Source organism: Anarhichas minor, unplaced genomic scaffold (assembly GCF_050575085.1).
Source record: "Anarhichas minor isolate MPS153535 unplaced genomic scaffold, ASM5057508v1 ptg000023l, whole genome shotgun sequence".
Taxonomy (NCBI): domain Eukaryota; kingdom Metazoa; phylum Chordata; class Actinopteri; order Perciformes; family Anarhichadidae; genus Anarhichas; species Anarhichas minor.
The window spans coordinates 3,680,734-3,695,058 of NW_027466469.1; the positions used below are offsets into that span (position 1 = coordinate 3,680,734).

Consider the following 14,325-nt stretch of genomic DNA (forward strand, 5'->3'; position numbering starts at 1 on the left):
ACAGACTGAAGAAGTCCATCGGCCGATAGTTAGTGACAGAGAGAGTGTTTCCTCCCATCAAGGGTGATAAACTGTGTCCTTTCCAGGCAGCAGCAGCACCACGTGCTGGTGACAGGTGCAGCACCTGCTGCTGCTCAGAGTGCGTCACCCACTTACAGTGAGGACATCGCGAGCGGGGGAAAGGAGGAGCTATCAAAGAGGCGGAGAGCACAACCGCATTCTCCTCTGAACTGATCCCAAAAAAAAGAAACGGGGAGAAAGAGGGGAAACTGTATCAGGACTCTTCTTTCTTCAGTCTGGCCACCTTGCTTGCACACACAAACACACACGTCTCCAGCATCGTCTCACACACTGTCCTCCGTCTTGTCCCCCCCTCCACTATGGAGAACCGTCACGACTCATCTCTCCGTTTGGAATCAGAGGGCAACCTTGGCGACAGTTGCCCTGTCTCTCCTGACAAGCCTTTGACATCACACTGTCCACTGGCGTTAACTCAGCACAGCTGGCCCCGGCCCGGACCAACGGTCAAAATGAGGAACGGGTTCCAGAGTGGTGAAGCTCACACGGGGCATCAGCCCGGTGGCGAGGAGAGAGGGAGGGAGGTGTGCGGGGAGAGGGGGGAGAAGGAGCAGCGGCACAGGAGAGCCGAGAAGAAGCTGCTGGCCTTCTGGATGTCCTTGTCCCACAGGACCTGGACACTCTTCAGGCCCCGCGAGAGACCGGGCTTCCAGCGCTCCGCCTCGGCCGCTCGGCTGCTGAAGAGTGAGGCATGAGGAGGGAAAGTGTGTGTGTGTGTTAGTGTGTATGTATGTGTGTCTGTGTGTGTGGAGGTCTGTCAGTAGCAGAGTGTCAGAAGAGGCCTCACAGACCTGCTGTCAAGTGGACCGGTGTGTGTGTGTGTGTGTGTGTGTGTGTGTCTGTCTTAATATGTGTGCGTGATCCATTTAAGTGGAGGAGAGCAGCTTCCTCCACCTATTCCACCATTTATGTTGCTGCCCCGCCAGAGCTGGAGTCACAGGTGAAGGGCAAAACAAGCTTGTCGTCACGTTTATTAAGAGCCACCAAATGGATTGACTATCTCAAATCAGCTTGACGGATTCAACAAAAACAAAGGCTTGGGGGCTGATTTTGGCGGCTGGGATGGGTTAACAGGGCATCGGCCATGGTGGTGACCCATCTCGCTCTGGAGCTGCGTTTCCAAGGGAAGAAGCTGAGGGGCTTCACGTGCAGACTGACCCGCTCGGCCCACGGCTTACTGCCAGAGAGCTCGTGGGTCATCGCAGCCCAGATCCTGCTGGCCGTACCTGGTGTCCGGCCTGGGAATGGTGGAGGCCGGGATAGTCATGGATGCAGTGCAAGTATGTGGGGAGAAAAGAAAAGTGTGTCTGTGGGTGCGAGTTTACATGGTTGTACCAACATTAGTTTTCGTTTTTCGTTGTTCGATGCATGACCGGTATATCTGATTCTAAACAATGAATATGATAGGTGTTGTTTTATGATCACCCCTTCCCATAGGTACAGTCATTCATTTACCCTGCAGGCGGAGGCAGACGAAGGCTGAATGTGATGCTTATGTGATGAATTTGTTGTCTAATAGTTATGGAAGATTCTTACCAAAAAAATACAAAACAAGCACTTGAGAAATGAAAGAGAAATCACAAAAGTACGGATATAAAGATGAGAGGATTTGTATCTATTGAGTTTCCTAGCCTTTGGCTAAAAACTATGAAATTTAAGTCTTTTTATTTTTTTTATATATACTTTATTGATGAGAATGCACAATATGACATAAGAATCAAAGAGCAAGTATTTTCATTTTTTGTGCACGTGTTACTCAGTTTACAATAGTAAAGGAGAAAATAACAAGAAGGAAAAGCAAAAAACATCAAAAAAACAAACAAAGAGCTACTTAAATCAAAACACCCACCCACAAAACCCCCCACAGACCCACCAACAGACAAGGCCTTCACATTTGTTTATGTAAAGTTTATGTAGTACAGTATTGTGAAACTATAGTTCAGTAGTTAGGTTAAATTGCAGTTAATCAGACAGATAAGGGAAGGACAGAGGACCAGATAGATCAGTACAAATTACCAGACTGATTGAAGTCTGATCATATCTGGCCTTTTCATTCACAGAGAAGACATGACTGAAACAACAGAGCCTACAGGAAGCAGCCGGGCACACAGCAGTATCAGAAAGAGAGTCGGACAGATCAGATAGATCAGAGCCACCTCATAGCTCTCTCCCCGTTTAACCTCTTGTAAATACCTCACCAGCTTGACATGACTGACGCTGAATTATGCAGCGGGTCAGCCAGTCGTTTGTCAAAGCATAGAGAGCTGTCAGCTCGAGTTCCATGGGTGGAAGTACGGGCACATCAAATCAATCAGCACGCACATGGTCAAACAACTTACAAATACACTGCTCCATGTGAGAGGCGGCGTGAAACGTGATTAGCCATTTGGAGCATGTTTCAATTCATAGGCACCTACTATATATAATATTAATACTGTCATTTCTCATAAATAAGCAATAATCAAAGTCAAAGTTTTTAAAATATAACAACCGTAGCTGTTATGTATTCATGTGTGACAGATGTGATTGGGTAAACTCAAGCAAACAACCGGGTAAAAGGTACTTTTAGATCGCAAATGACAATGTTACAATGTTTTTTTCATATTTTTGTGAAGTCAGTAGCAAAGTATAACTAAATGATAAGCGTATTGTTCATAAACTATAAAGAATATAAATAAACTATAAAAAATGAATAATTTCATATTTTCTTTGGTATTGTTGTCATATACAGATATGCAATGATGATTGCTGGATAATATGTATGTTGATGTTGGCCAATGTCAAGTCTCTATTTGATCACGTAAAGAGACGATATGACATGGTAGCTAGTCCTGATAGCTCTCTACCCAATACAATAGCCTAAGGAACTCATTCAACTGTAAAATCAAATCCAATATATATATACAGTATATATACTGTCATACAGTATATATATATATATATATATATATATATTTTGTGTTGGATTTTACATATATATATTTGCCCCAATGTGTGTGTGTGTGTGTGTGTGTGTGTGTGTGTGTGTGTGTGTGTGTGTGTGTGTGTGTGTGTGTGTGTGTTTGTGTCTGGGAACAGAAAGTGCATTAAAAGACCGCTGTGGTGTCTTTCAGCACTGGGAGGTGTTCAAGGAGATCTCAGAGGTGTTTATCTTGGTGCCGGCCCTGGTGGGGCTGAAGGGGAATCTGGAGATGACATTGGCATCCAGACTGTCAACAGCAGTGAGTGGAAACTCACGCACACAGAACACACACTCACACACATGTACAGAACACACACTCACACACATGTACAGAACACACACTCTCACACATGTACAGAACACACACTCACACACATGTTCAGAACACACACTCACACACATGTTCAGAGCACACACTCACACACATGTACAGAACACACTGTCACAAACACACCAGCAGGCAGAAAATATATTGAATATTGAACTGAGTCACTGAGTGAATGTTTACTCGGCAGCCAGTCAGAATCCCTTTTTTATTTTTTGCTAAATTCCACTTCCCAGTTAATTATGAAAATATAATAATTTTGCTTACATTTAGTCTGCATTTCTTTTTTTATTTAAATTATTATTGTTTTTAGCCCAGAACAAGGTGTCCCAGCCGTCCCTACCCACTGACCTAAGCGTCCTAGGTAGGCCGACTTTATAGCACACATAGCAAAATTGTGCCTTTTGATAAATTGTTAGCAGACACCTGTATCTGTTCAGTGATTCAATTATTTTCATTACTATTTAAGTCTTCTGTGAGTATTGAAAGATCACTCAGTGTCCCAACCAACTCCACTGGCTCGTCCTTAATAATGCGATGCTACCATTCTGTCTCCCAGCTTACTAACATGAGCACAAAGCCAGTTCCACACAAAACACGGAGAACCATAAGCTTAACGGAGCAAGAGAGAGATGTAACTTCAGCATCCGTCGATAATGATTCATTATCGGTAGCACAGCGAGCAACCTCCTGACTGCAGCCTGAGTGGTAATTGCTCATTAGCTGTGCACCCTGTCGACCAATCAGAGCATTTGTCAGGGTTACTCTGATGTGATGTTGACAAGCGGTGGGAAATACATTTGCACAGTGACACTTGAAAACAACTACCACGTGATTGAGAAATGTGATTATGTGAACCCGCTTCCGTCCACAGGCCAACACGGGCCAGATGGATGAGGCTCAGCAGCAGTGGAGGATGGTGCTCTGTAATCTGGCTCTGATTCAGGTGACTCTCCATCCTGTTGATAACACACTCCATCACGGCTTCAAGACAATTAAATTAAATCCAAGAAGCTTTGCTGGCGTGATAAGATCGTCCTCTCACTTCATTAATGCATCTCAGCCGATTAAACACACTAGATGACAGTTGGAGATGGTGTCCAAATGGTAGCTATAATAAGTTAGTGGAGCACAAAGATAATTAGGCCAATTCTTCCATTGCCAGCTAGAATTTCCTTTTTATTACTTAACTACCAGTTGTATGCAGCAGGGTACATATTTCCTGTGTTTTACTTTTAAGACATTTCACCAATATCCTGTGAGGTTTTCAAATCAGTAGGCTATTATTTGTCTATATTTTTTGGTTCTGTAGGTGCAGGGCCATTTTGATATAAAAAATATCTATAGTGCAATAAACAGAGAGAGTCCATACTGTGAGAACCACGCCCACCAGGGGGGGAAAGCAATGTGCAACCGAGGGCTGAAACGCTAACGCTAAATGCCTGAAGCTAGCTATCCGGTAGCTATTTAAAAACATCAGATTTCATCATGTTAAAGGAATGATTAGTTTAGCATTAGCACTCTATGTTTACCACGGGTCCAGCTGATATCTAAAATGATGACGGGATAGGACAAGTTAGCTGTTAGCGAGCTAATGTTAGCTATGTGTCAGCAAATTACTGTAGTTAGCTAAAACACATGCAAACATAATAGCCGACTGCGTAACATTCTGATATATAAACCACTATAACACATGTTGCATACTGTCAAAATGCTTTAGTTAAGAAATAAAGTTAGCTTAAAACGGACATTTGGACCAAATGCTTGCTGTATCGTTAGGCATATTAGGTGTCTGTATTCCCCCCAGTTTTCACATTCCTCCTGCCTGTAGCCTCACTTTTTATGGGTTCAGCAGCTTATAAAAACTTAGTTCTGGGTTCTTTACCCTGTTGGTTGTGCATCCCACCACATAACAGCTTTTAGGCACCTTTCTGTTGTCTGCTAGCAGACAAAAGTGACAAGGAGGCACCTTCAAGCAATACAAAGTCACTGGAGAGTGACGAATTGCTTGGGCAGGACTCAATTTCACTTTGTCTCTATGATATCCAATAAAATTCTGTAATCAGCATTTTATAATACAGACTTGGGTCTTGAAGGAACAGTGTGTAGGGTTTAGGGGGATTTATTAGCAGAAATTGAATATAATAATTATAACAATGTTTTCATCAGCCCTGCAGTAGTCTGGCGACCTGTTCAGGGTGTACCCTGCCTTCACCCAATTGTCCGCCATGTTGCATCGCCATGTTTCTACAGTAGCCCAGAACAGACAAACCAAACACTGGCTCTAGAGAGGGACATTCACGTTTTTACTTTGACTGAAGGCAGCTGTAGTTCTTCTACACACTTGGAAAGAGAGGGTGAGCGGAGGGGTATTCAGTTGGATGCAACCTTCAACTTCACCACAAGATGCCACAAAATCCTACACACTGCTTCTTTAAAAATGTCTTAAATAATCTGAAATTTTGTTGATTTGGTTTGATTTCATATCGAACACATATTGTTTTTCCATTTTCCACTCCTCTCTTTTATCATCTTACTCTAAAATTAGTATCCACTTGTTTTCTGTTCCCTCTGGGACAGACAAAGAGATAGAAGGATAAACAGATACAGCAGACATATAATGAGATGCATACTATGGATAGAAGAATGAGACTCACCTGACTCATCTTTGCTGTCCTTGGTCCCCAGGTCCAGGCTACAGTTGTGGGCTTCCTGGCAGCTGTTGCAGCAGTGGGCCTTGGGGGTCTGACCAGGGGTAGAGTGGACGTTATCCAGGCGTCTGTCCTCTGTGCCAGCAGCGTCACCACCGCTTTCATCGCTGCGCTGTCTCTAGGTCAGACAAAGGCACAAGCCTCAGCTGGTACACAGAGTACAACGTAGAGGAGGGTAGAGTTTGTGATCTCAGTGTGTTGTTCAACTTCTTTGTCGGGTCTGGTGATGGTGGCAGTGATTATTGGATCTAGGAAAGTGGGCATTAACCCAGATAATGTGGCCACTCCAATCGCTGCCAGCCTCGGAGACCTCATCACTCTGTCTCTGCTGGCTGGTGTGAGCAGCCTCTTCTTCTGTTACAGAGGTCAGAGGTCACACATTACATTAAGAGAGCCCCTCAAGGAGGGTGCAACCAAATCAAGTCAGATTCTTCTGATGCAAAATGGTCTTTAAAACAGATAAATAGCAAAAGATTATCAACATTTTTGCAACTGCAAAGCAGTACCGTTGTGGTTAAGGAGTATTAAGGGGTACTTGGCCAGATGAGGGCAGCATAGTCCACCTTTGATTCTGGTAAAAGTCTGCCAGCAGACTCCAGCAGGAAATCTCTTAAGACTTTCATCATCTCTGTCATGGAATCTTTTATTCGCTGTTTGTCCCAAAACATTCAAACTATTCAAGCACCAATTTCTAACTCATATGGAAAGTGCAATCAAAGATTTTTACAGATGTATTCTGGGCTACGTTGCTCTTCAGACACGTGGTATCTGCCTCCTGCGGTGTGCGGATTCTTCCTGCTCCTTACCCCAGCGTGGGTCATTATTGCCCGTCGCTCTCCACCAATCAATGAGGTCCTAAAGTCCGGCTGGCAACCAGTCATATTGGCCATGTCCATCAGCAGGTGAGTCTATAGGGACGCTACCCTAAGAAGGTCCAGCGATTTCAGAACGGTTCTTCCTCTGATCACAAGTGTTTTGAAATATTAAAATATATGTTCATTTAATTTAAATAAATCAGTAATGTTAGGGGATATTGTTATTGTATGTTTTCTTCTTCCCAGTATTGGTGGACTGATTCTGGATAAGTATGGCAGTGTTCACTCCAGTCATCAATGGTGAGTGGAAGACGAAGTTCACTGAACTCTTAAAGCGATAGTACAAGGAGGTTTTAACTGGGTATGAAACAGAATCAATTTAATACTGATGCCTCTACTCTATACCAGTGGTTCTCAAATGGGGGTACGTGTACCCCTGGGGGTATGTGAAAGCACTCCAGGGGGTACGTGAGATTTAAAAAATATATATTTAAAATTAAGCATCCATTCAAAAATCCTTGAAAAATAGTTATTTAATAAATATTCAATAAAATATAAGTGTAAGTTCATAAACTTAATTTTATATTCAGTAGGCTATTCAATTTCATTATCCTAAACAATGCAATCTTCAGTGTTGACAGTTTAATAAATCAGAAACTGATCTTTTTTTCAACCAAAAATGCTTTGCTCTGGTTAGGGGGTACTTGGCTGAAAAGATATTTCACAGGGGGTACATCACTGAAAAAAGGTTGAGAACCACTGCTCTATATGACCTATATAAGCAAATTAAGAATCAGCGACAAGATTGGTCATTTCTATATCATACCATAATGCCTATATCCCCGGGTCAGATTCCCTGCAAAATAGAAGATAAAAAAGTGATTTATAGTACACAAAAGAGCCAGTGTTTACATTGTTTGACAGTGATTGGTACGCTAGCCGGTTAAAAGGAAACAGGAAGAGATTGTGTGCCTTTTTTTTACGTAACTTTTAGGGTTATGGTGGCTGAGCCAAGTTTCCTCTTTCTTTCAGTCACTTCTGAAGCAAATGCACATGCTAGCCAGATCAAGACTTACACTACAAGGCGTTGGTGCTCATGGGAAATGTGGTCTTCATTTCTGTAAAAAAAAGACTACGGCGTTTGTCCACAAGGGGTCGCCAAAATCAACACAAAAGGAGAATTCCTTGGAGTTGCTCTAAACTCTCTATTTATCATATATAAGCAGTGCATAAAAAGCAGTGGAGGACTACTTAAATACAAGTTGCATACTGTCAAAGTACTTCAGCCTAACTTTCAGAAATATAGTTTGTTACCATCCATCCATCCATTTTCCTCTGCTTATCCGGAGTCGGGTTGCGGTGGCAGCAGGCCAAGCAGGCTGACCCAGACTTCCCTCTCCCCCGCAACATTTTCCAGCTCATACTGGGGGATCCCGAGGCGTTCCCAGACCAGCTGGGACCGTTAAATAATAATATAATACTGACAGAGTCCACTCAGCATTATCAGTACTTTTAGTTTAAGTATTAAGTTTATTTTTTTCTGATAATACTTTTTTATTTTTACTTGAATACTATTTTAAATGCAGGACTTTTACTTGTTATTATATTTTGTAATAGTATTTTTAAATTGTGATATTACTATTTTTACCTGCATGTGCTTAAGTACTCAGTTGAGAACTTTCTCAGACATGATCTTTATTTTAGAGGCCTCGAGTGATGAAATTAGGACGATAGCTCTGATTAATTTTGCCTCAAGTAAATATTATTGTGGATATAATCCCCTTAATTGAAGGGGAAACAATTTGTGAAATTTCTTCTGCATGCTTTGAGCAAAGAAATGAACACTGACATGTTTTCCTGAAGGAGTAAACAGAGCTGGGATTTGGGGTTATGGTTTCAACAGCCTTAATCTTTTGAAGAATGACATTGAAGCTTCATAATTAGCTTAATTATTATCAGTAATGTCAACTGGAAATTGTCGGAGCATGCGGACGCCCAGCAGCTAATCCCATTAGTATTTAAAAGGGCCTCAATTTGAGCTATTAATCAATCATGAGGTATTAAAGTGCTGCTGAAGTTGAGCAGTCCCCCCCCCCCCTCCCCCGTCAGAGGAAGCTCAGAGAGGTGTATAGGGCCAGATCTTTACTGACAGAAGTTAGCTGCCCACAAAGCAGCATACTAAGTAGAGAGCGATAACAATGGTCTTTACATAAACCACAAGCCTGATCAGAATGCCAACTATGCATTCACTGGCTCCCGTTGCATCTCTGCCAGCCCCAGTTCTACCCAACACTCCCGCATGGATTTGCCACCCCAGTACAGGAAGTGCATTTGCATTCCAATTCAGCGCTCTTCCCTCTTGGCCTGTTGACCAGAAACCACTAGTGGAAGAAGAATTCACATCCTTTGCCTAAGTAAAAGTAGAAGAAACATAGTCTGAAAATACTCCCTTACAAGTATAACAATACATGTTTACTGTATTTATTCAGCATGTCTTCTTTCAGCGTGTTATATTGTTATAGTACGTTCTATTATACCGTTCTTATGACGAACAAATACATAGCATTTTAGTGTTGTAGTTCGTCAATCGGGAGCCATTTTTACATACCTGATATACTACTGGGTAGATTGTAGTATGGCATCATATCATGTAAGTGTATCATATGTTTTTCTGATATAAAATGTTAATCAGCAAAGTGACTTAGTAGCTCCAGCTGCCAGATAAATGTAGTACAGTAAAAAGTACACTATTTCCCTCTGAAATGTAGTTGTGTAGATGTATAAAGTAGCAGAACATGGGAATGCTAAAGTAAATTGCTTCAGTTAATTTCTACTGTAGTACAATACTTAAGTACATGTACTTTCCTGCACTGCTAGAAGCACTGGTTTTGTCTAAATGATCCATGTGCTTCACGTTTCTCCGAGCCAAGAGGTTTTGTTCTGCTCCTAATGAAACCAGCCTGAGGGGCGAGCAGTGTTGCACTGAATAGCTCAACATCCAGACTGCTTTTTCCAAGCCTTCAGAGGAAAAATAGAAAAGTCCCCTGGGACGCTGTGATTAGGGATAGCTGCTGAATAGATATCAAGCTAAATTGCTGTTTGGACAGTGAATCATTTTTCCAAGACTGTTTACCCTGATATTCTACAGTGACTTCTCAGCCTCTCGTATGACACATCAGCAAATACAAAAAACAAAAAAGGCATGCTGTAAAAATAATAAACATATTATTAGCTGGAACTTTTTTAGATTTTTTTTGTCTTGGACAACAAGGCCACTTATTCCACCCTCCACACTGCCATGTTCAGTTCAATCTTCCCAGCTCTATTAAATGTTTATTATGGAGCTGATCAGTGCTACACTTTTCCATGTCCGTGCAGGTGTAGGGGGAAATCTGGTGGCCATCCAGGCCAGCAGGATGTCCACCTACCTCCACTACTGGAGTGTTCCTGGAGCTCTTCCATTTATAATGAGTGAGAACTGTCCTGGACCCTGTGCTACCCTCTGCTCCTCAGGTAAGACAAAGAAAACAATACACGTAAAGGTGCAGTGTGCAGGCATAGCCCTTCACTGGGAATTTGGAATCAAGAAATAATCACCAAGTCAAGCATGTGACAGTATTATTAATGCCACATGAATCAATATTTTTTATATTAATGAATGAAATGAAAGCTGCAACACTGTCTGCAGCTCTCCTGAGCTTTTTTAGTCAGTTTTAGCTAATTGTTTTGTTTCCAGCAGCAAACTTTAGCAAACTAGCTCCACAAAAAACAACTATACGCTACATGCCCAGCACCAGCCAACAGCTACATAAAGCTAACGGCTAGCTGGTGAATAATGTAGCGTAACATTTAGCAGCTAACAGTATTTCTCCCAAGGAGTTGGTGGAGACCCAAATAGACCTAACAGAGAATGAACATTAATCAGGAGGCCCGAGTGGCCAAAATAAAAAAATATATATATTTATAGCCTACTGCTTTAATGGAACATACAGACAACTGTCAGGAAAACTAGCAGCCATATTTAGCCTGTGTGTTTGACCTGGTGTGCCCTCAGGTTTGAGTTGTAGAGAATCTCCTAGATTGGTAAAGACATAAAATAGGAGAATATGGTTCCTCTGTAAATGAAAATAGAGCTGAAGCTGTCAGAGCGTCTAGCACTAACAGATGGTGGAAGGAGTAAAAGGAAGAAAACAATAGTACTTCCTACTCATATAATCTCTTCAGTAAAGCCGAGGAGAAAAGACTTTCAAGGAATAGTTTGACATTTTGGGAAATGCGCTTATTCGCTCGAGAGATAGATCGATACCACTCTCATGTCTTTGCGGTAAATACTACGCTACAGCCAGTAGCCGCTTAGCTTAGCATAAAGACAGGAAACAGGGGGAAGCTAGCTAGCCTGACTCTGTCCAAGTGCAGTTTGTTAGTTTGTTTAATTTGTTCAAAAACTGAAGTATAAAACAATATATGACATGTGAACTTAAAAGACACTGTTAGACAGATTTCGTTAAAAACTAGCAGATCACAATTCCTTTGAAAAAAAGCATTAGCAATGCTACTCATAGTACCCCTTAACACAGTGATTCTCAACTGGTGGGTCACGACCCAAAAGTGGGTCGCGGACCCGTTTTCAGTGGGTCGCGGGCCTTTGCCTGACAAAAAAAAAAAAAGTTGTGATTTTATTTTGAAGGGCATTTTTTATGCAGCGGAGTTATTCCAGCATTTACGCCACTTGTTCAGCGGTGCAGGAAAAACACCGACCAATGCGGTGTGAATCACATCACGTGATGCAGCTCAGCCAATCAAATATGGGTATTCTGACAAGTTTCCTGACTTGAGTGAGATGTAGACACACCGTGACACAAGGGGGAGAGACGAGGACACAGAGAGCAGAGCAGGACTGTTGAAATATCAGTTGAAAAAGTCAAATCATAGGACGATATCCAAAAGAGAAGAATGTCCAGAGAGACCAGAGTCATTAGACTCTGACTGGACAGACTCATATAGCTGAATTCTTCCAACACTCTTTTTAGAAGATGAGAAAAATATAATATTGTGGCTTTATCACTTCACCCTGAATGAACTGAATTTAAAGCTTCAGGGCAATTCAGTGAAAATAACTTTTCGAAAATGAATTTCGTTACGTAATTTATTTTTTAATCCAGCTGTTATTTTACTTGAAATGAGAAGAACATTTATTCATGTATTTCTATGTATTATTTATAATCCATCCAGTTAAATTTGAAAACTGAGAATAATAATTGTTCAAATATAATTGATGTGTACTTTCTTTATTTGATTTGTCAGTTGTTTACTACACAGAGACGTTACTACTACTAGACTTCTTGAATATAGATATACCCAAATTATATATATATAATATAATATATATATATATATATATATAATTTGGGTCGTGGGTCGCGGCTTGTCATTAAGGGGTGATGGTGGGTCCCGCAGCCAGACCAGTTGAGAACCACTGCCTTAACAGGCACCAGCATACAGCAAAAAACCTTGAATGCTTCTAAGAAACACAATAACATATCTTCAGAACTGATGGGATATATACAGCTCGTTACTTCTCTTTCTATGTTTATCTAGATGTGAACTCCAAATCAGCCAGAGTCCTGATCCTTCTCCTGGTCCCGGGTCACCTCCTCTTCCTGTACATCATCCACTTCCTGCAGGGAGGCCATACTGCCATGACGCCCACCTTCATCGTCTGCTACCTGTCTGCAGCTCTGCTTCAGGTCAGATGAACCGATAAAGGTTTTGTTGCTCATTCTGCCAGAAAAAGGTTTTAGTTTAAAGTTTTACACCAATCTCAGATTACGCTCATTGAAAACACATCCATCCTTTCTCACTATCCAGGTGTTGATTTTGCTTTACGTGGCCAGCCTGATGGTGCGATGGCTGTGGCGAAGGGGCCTGGATCCAGACAACTTCTCCATCCCCTACCTCACAGCTCTGGGTGACCTGCTGGGGACAGGTTTCTTGGCTCTGAGTTTCAGACTGATTATGACGGTCAGTTCTACTGGGACTGGAGTTTGACACAGACACGCGGTGCTGCCCACCCTGACTGTACTGTTCCCTATATGCAAGTGGCTGAAACACACTTGCAAAGCTTATTGGATATAAGAAGGAAAGTGAGGGTTAATGAACACATGAGGCGTATGCCGTTATATTTGTGCCTCAACACTGAGCGTCCAAATGGGACAGAAACCTATTTTTTTATAAGCACATACATTTTATTTTGTTGACAGATTAATGCACAAAGAATAATGTAATTTGACCAAACAAAGATCTATTCTGTGCTCAATAAATGCATTTGTCTGTTTGTTGTAACAGTATAAGGGCACAGTATAGCCTCTCACTCATTCCCCGCTGTGTGTCCTCTCAAACCCCTTGGACACCTGCTGTGTCTCTCCCAACATCTCTGCTCAAGGTAGCCTCAACCGGACAGAGCGTTACTGTGTGTGTCCCAACAGCAGGTAAAGGCAAATTCAGCTAGCTAGCTTACAGCTAAAGTACAGTTTGGACATATAGCGCTGCAGGGATGACGTATTTTTGTAGGCTAACCCGGAAGTTAGCATCGTGCCGGTTCCCTCCACAAAAAGCCAATGAGATTTGTCCATTAGATTTGTGATTATTGCAGGAAATAGGCTCTGTGGCTATCACAGTTTATGATACTAATGTTATGTTCAACAAGACCACTTTTATGGTTTCTGAAGCATGAATGCAAATGCCAGAAGTAAAAAAACTAATGTTAAGCTACAAACAACCTACACGTATGCATGACTTCACCTCATAACCACTAGGCACTAGTTTGAACATTTATAAAATTCTGCTTGTATGCTAGTCTACCTAGCTATCTTGATAGGTTAATAAGCTGGCTGACAGATGGATGGCAGCTAAGCAGTCGCTAACTAAGTTAGCTGCCTAAACTCTTATTTGCCAGCTACTCAGCAAAGGCATTATAATCAATGTTTCTTTTATTTTTTGAAAAAGTGCTCTTAAATGTTTAGACTTAGCAGCACAACTGCATGTACAAGATGTAAGGGTAACAACCTGAGTTGAGAGTAATAGCTAGCTGACATGCTAATTACTATAAACCAGCTGATAGCATGCCATTCAAATGAGATAAGGCACACTGACCAACAGTCAAAAGTCATACATTACATTTTTTTAATTTAAAAGGTACAGAAGTTTCTTGCAGAGGAAATTAGTAAAACAGGTAAACTTTGTTCTCCGATTTTTTTTGTCTGAAAATAATTTCTCTGCAAACTATGTGTTTGAAAAAAAAAAGTTTTTCTCCGCTAATATAATATCCCTGCGTGCTCAGGATTTAGACACAAATCTAACAACGTACTGTAGATGCGGGAATGAACAAAGAGAAGTGGAAACAAGGTGGCTCAAAATAGAAAGAGTTGGACTTAT

The 14,325-nt window shown here is 41.6% G+C and overlaps 1 protein-coding gene across 1 annotated transcript; it reads left to right on the forward strand.

Moving 5' to 3' along the window:
* Positions 1–1,162: 1,162 nt before the first annotated feature.
* LOC142955389 (solute carrier family 41 member 3-like) lies at positions 1,163–12,939 on the forward strand. Its single transcript, XM_076096889.1, is given in 12 exon segments — positions 1,163–1,297; positions 1,299–1,358; positions 3,192–3,299; positions 4,240–4,311; positions 6,054–6,198; positions 6,271–6,441; positions 6,834–6,978; positions 7,138–7,161; positions 7,163–7,191; positions 10,270–10,404; positions 12,490–12,638; positions 12,760–12,939. Coding segments are annotated over 12 exon segments (1,353 nt in total).
* The last annotated feature ends 1,386 nt before the right edge of the window (positions 12,940–14,325 follow it).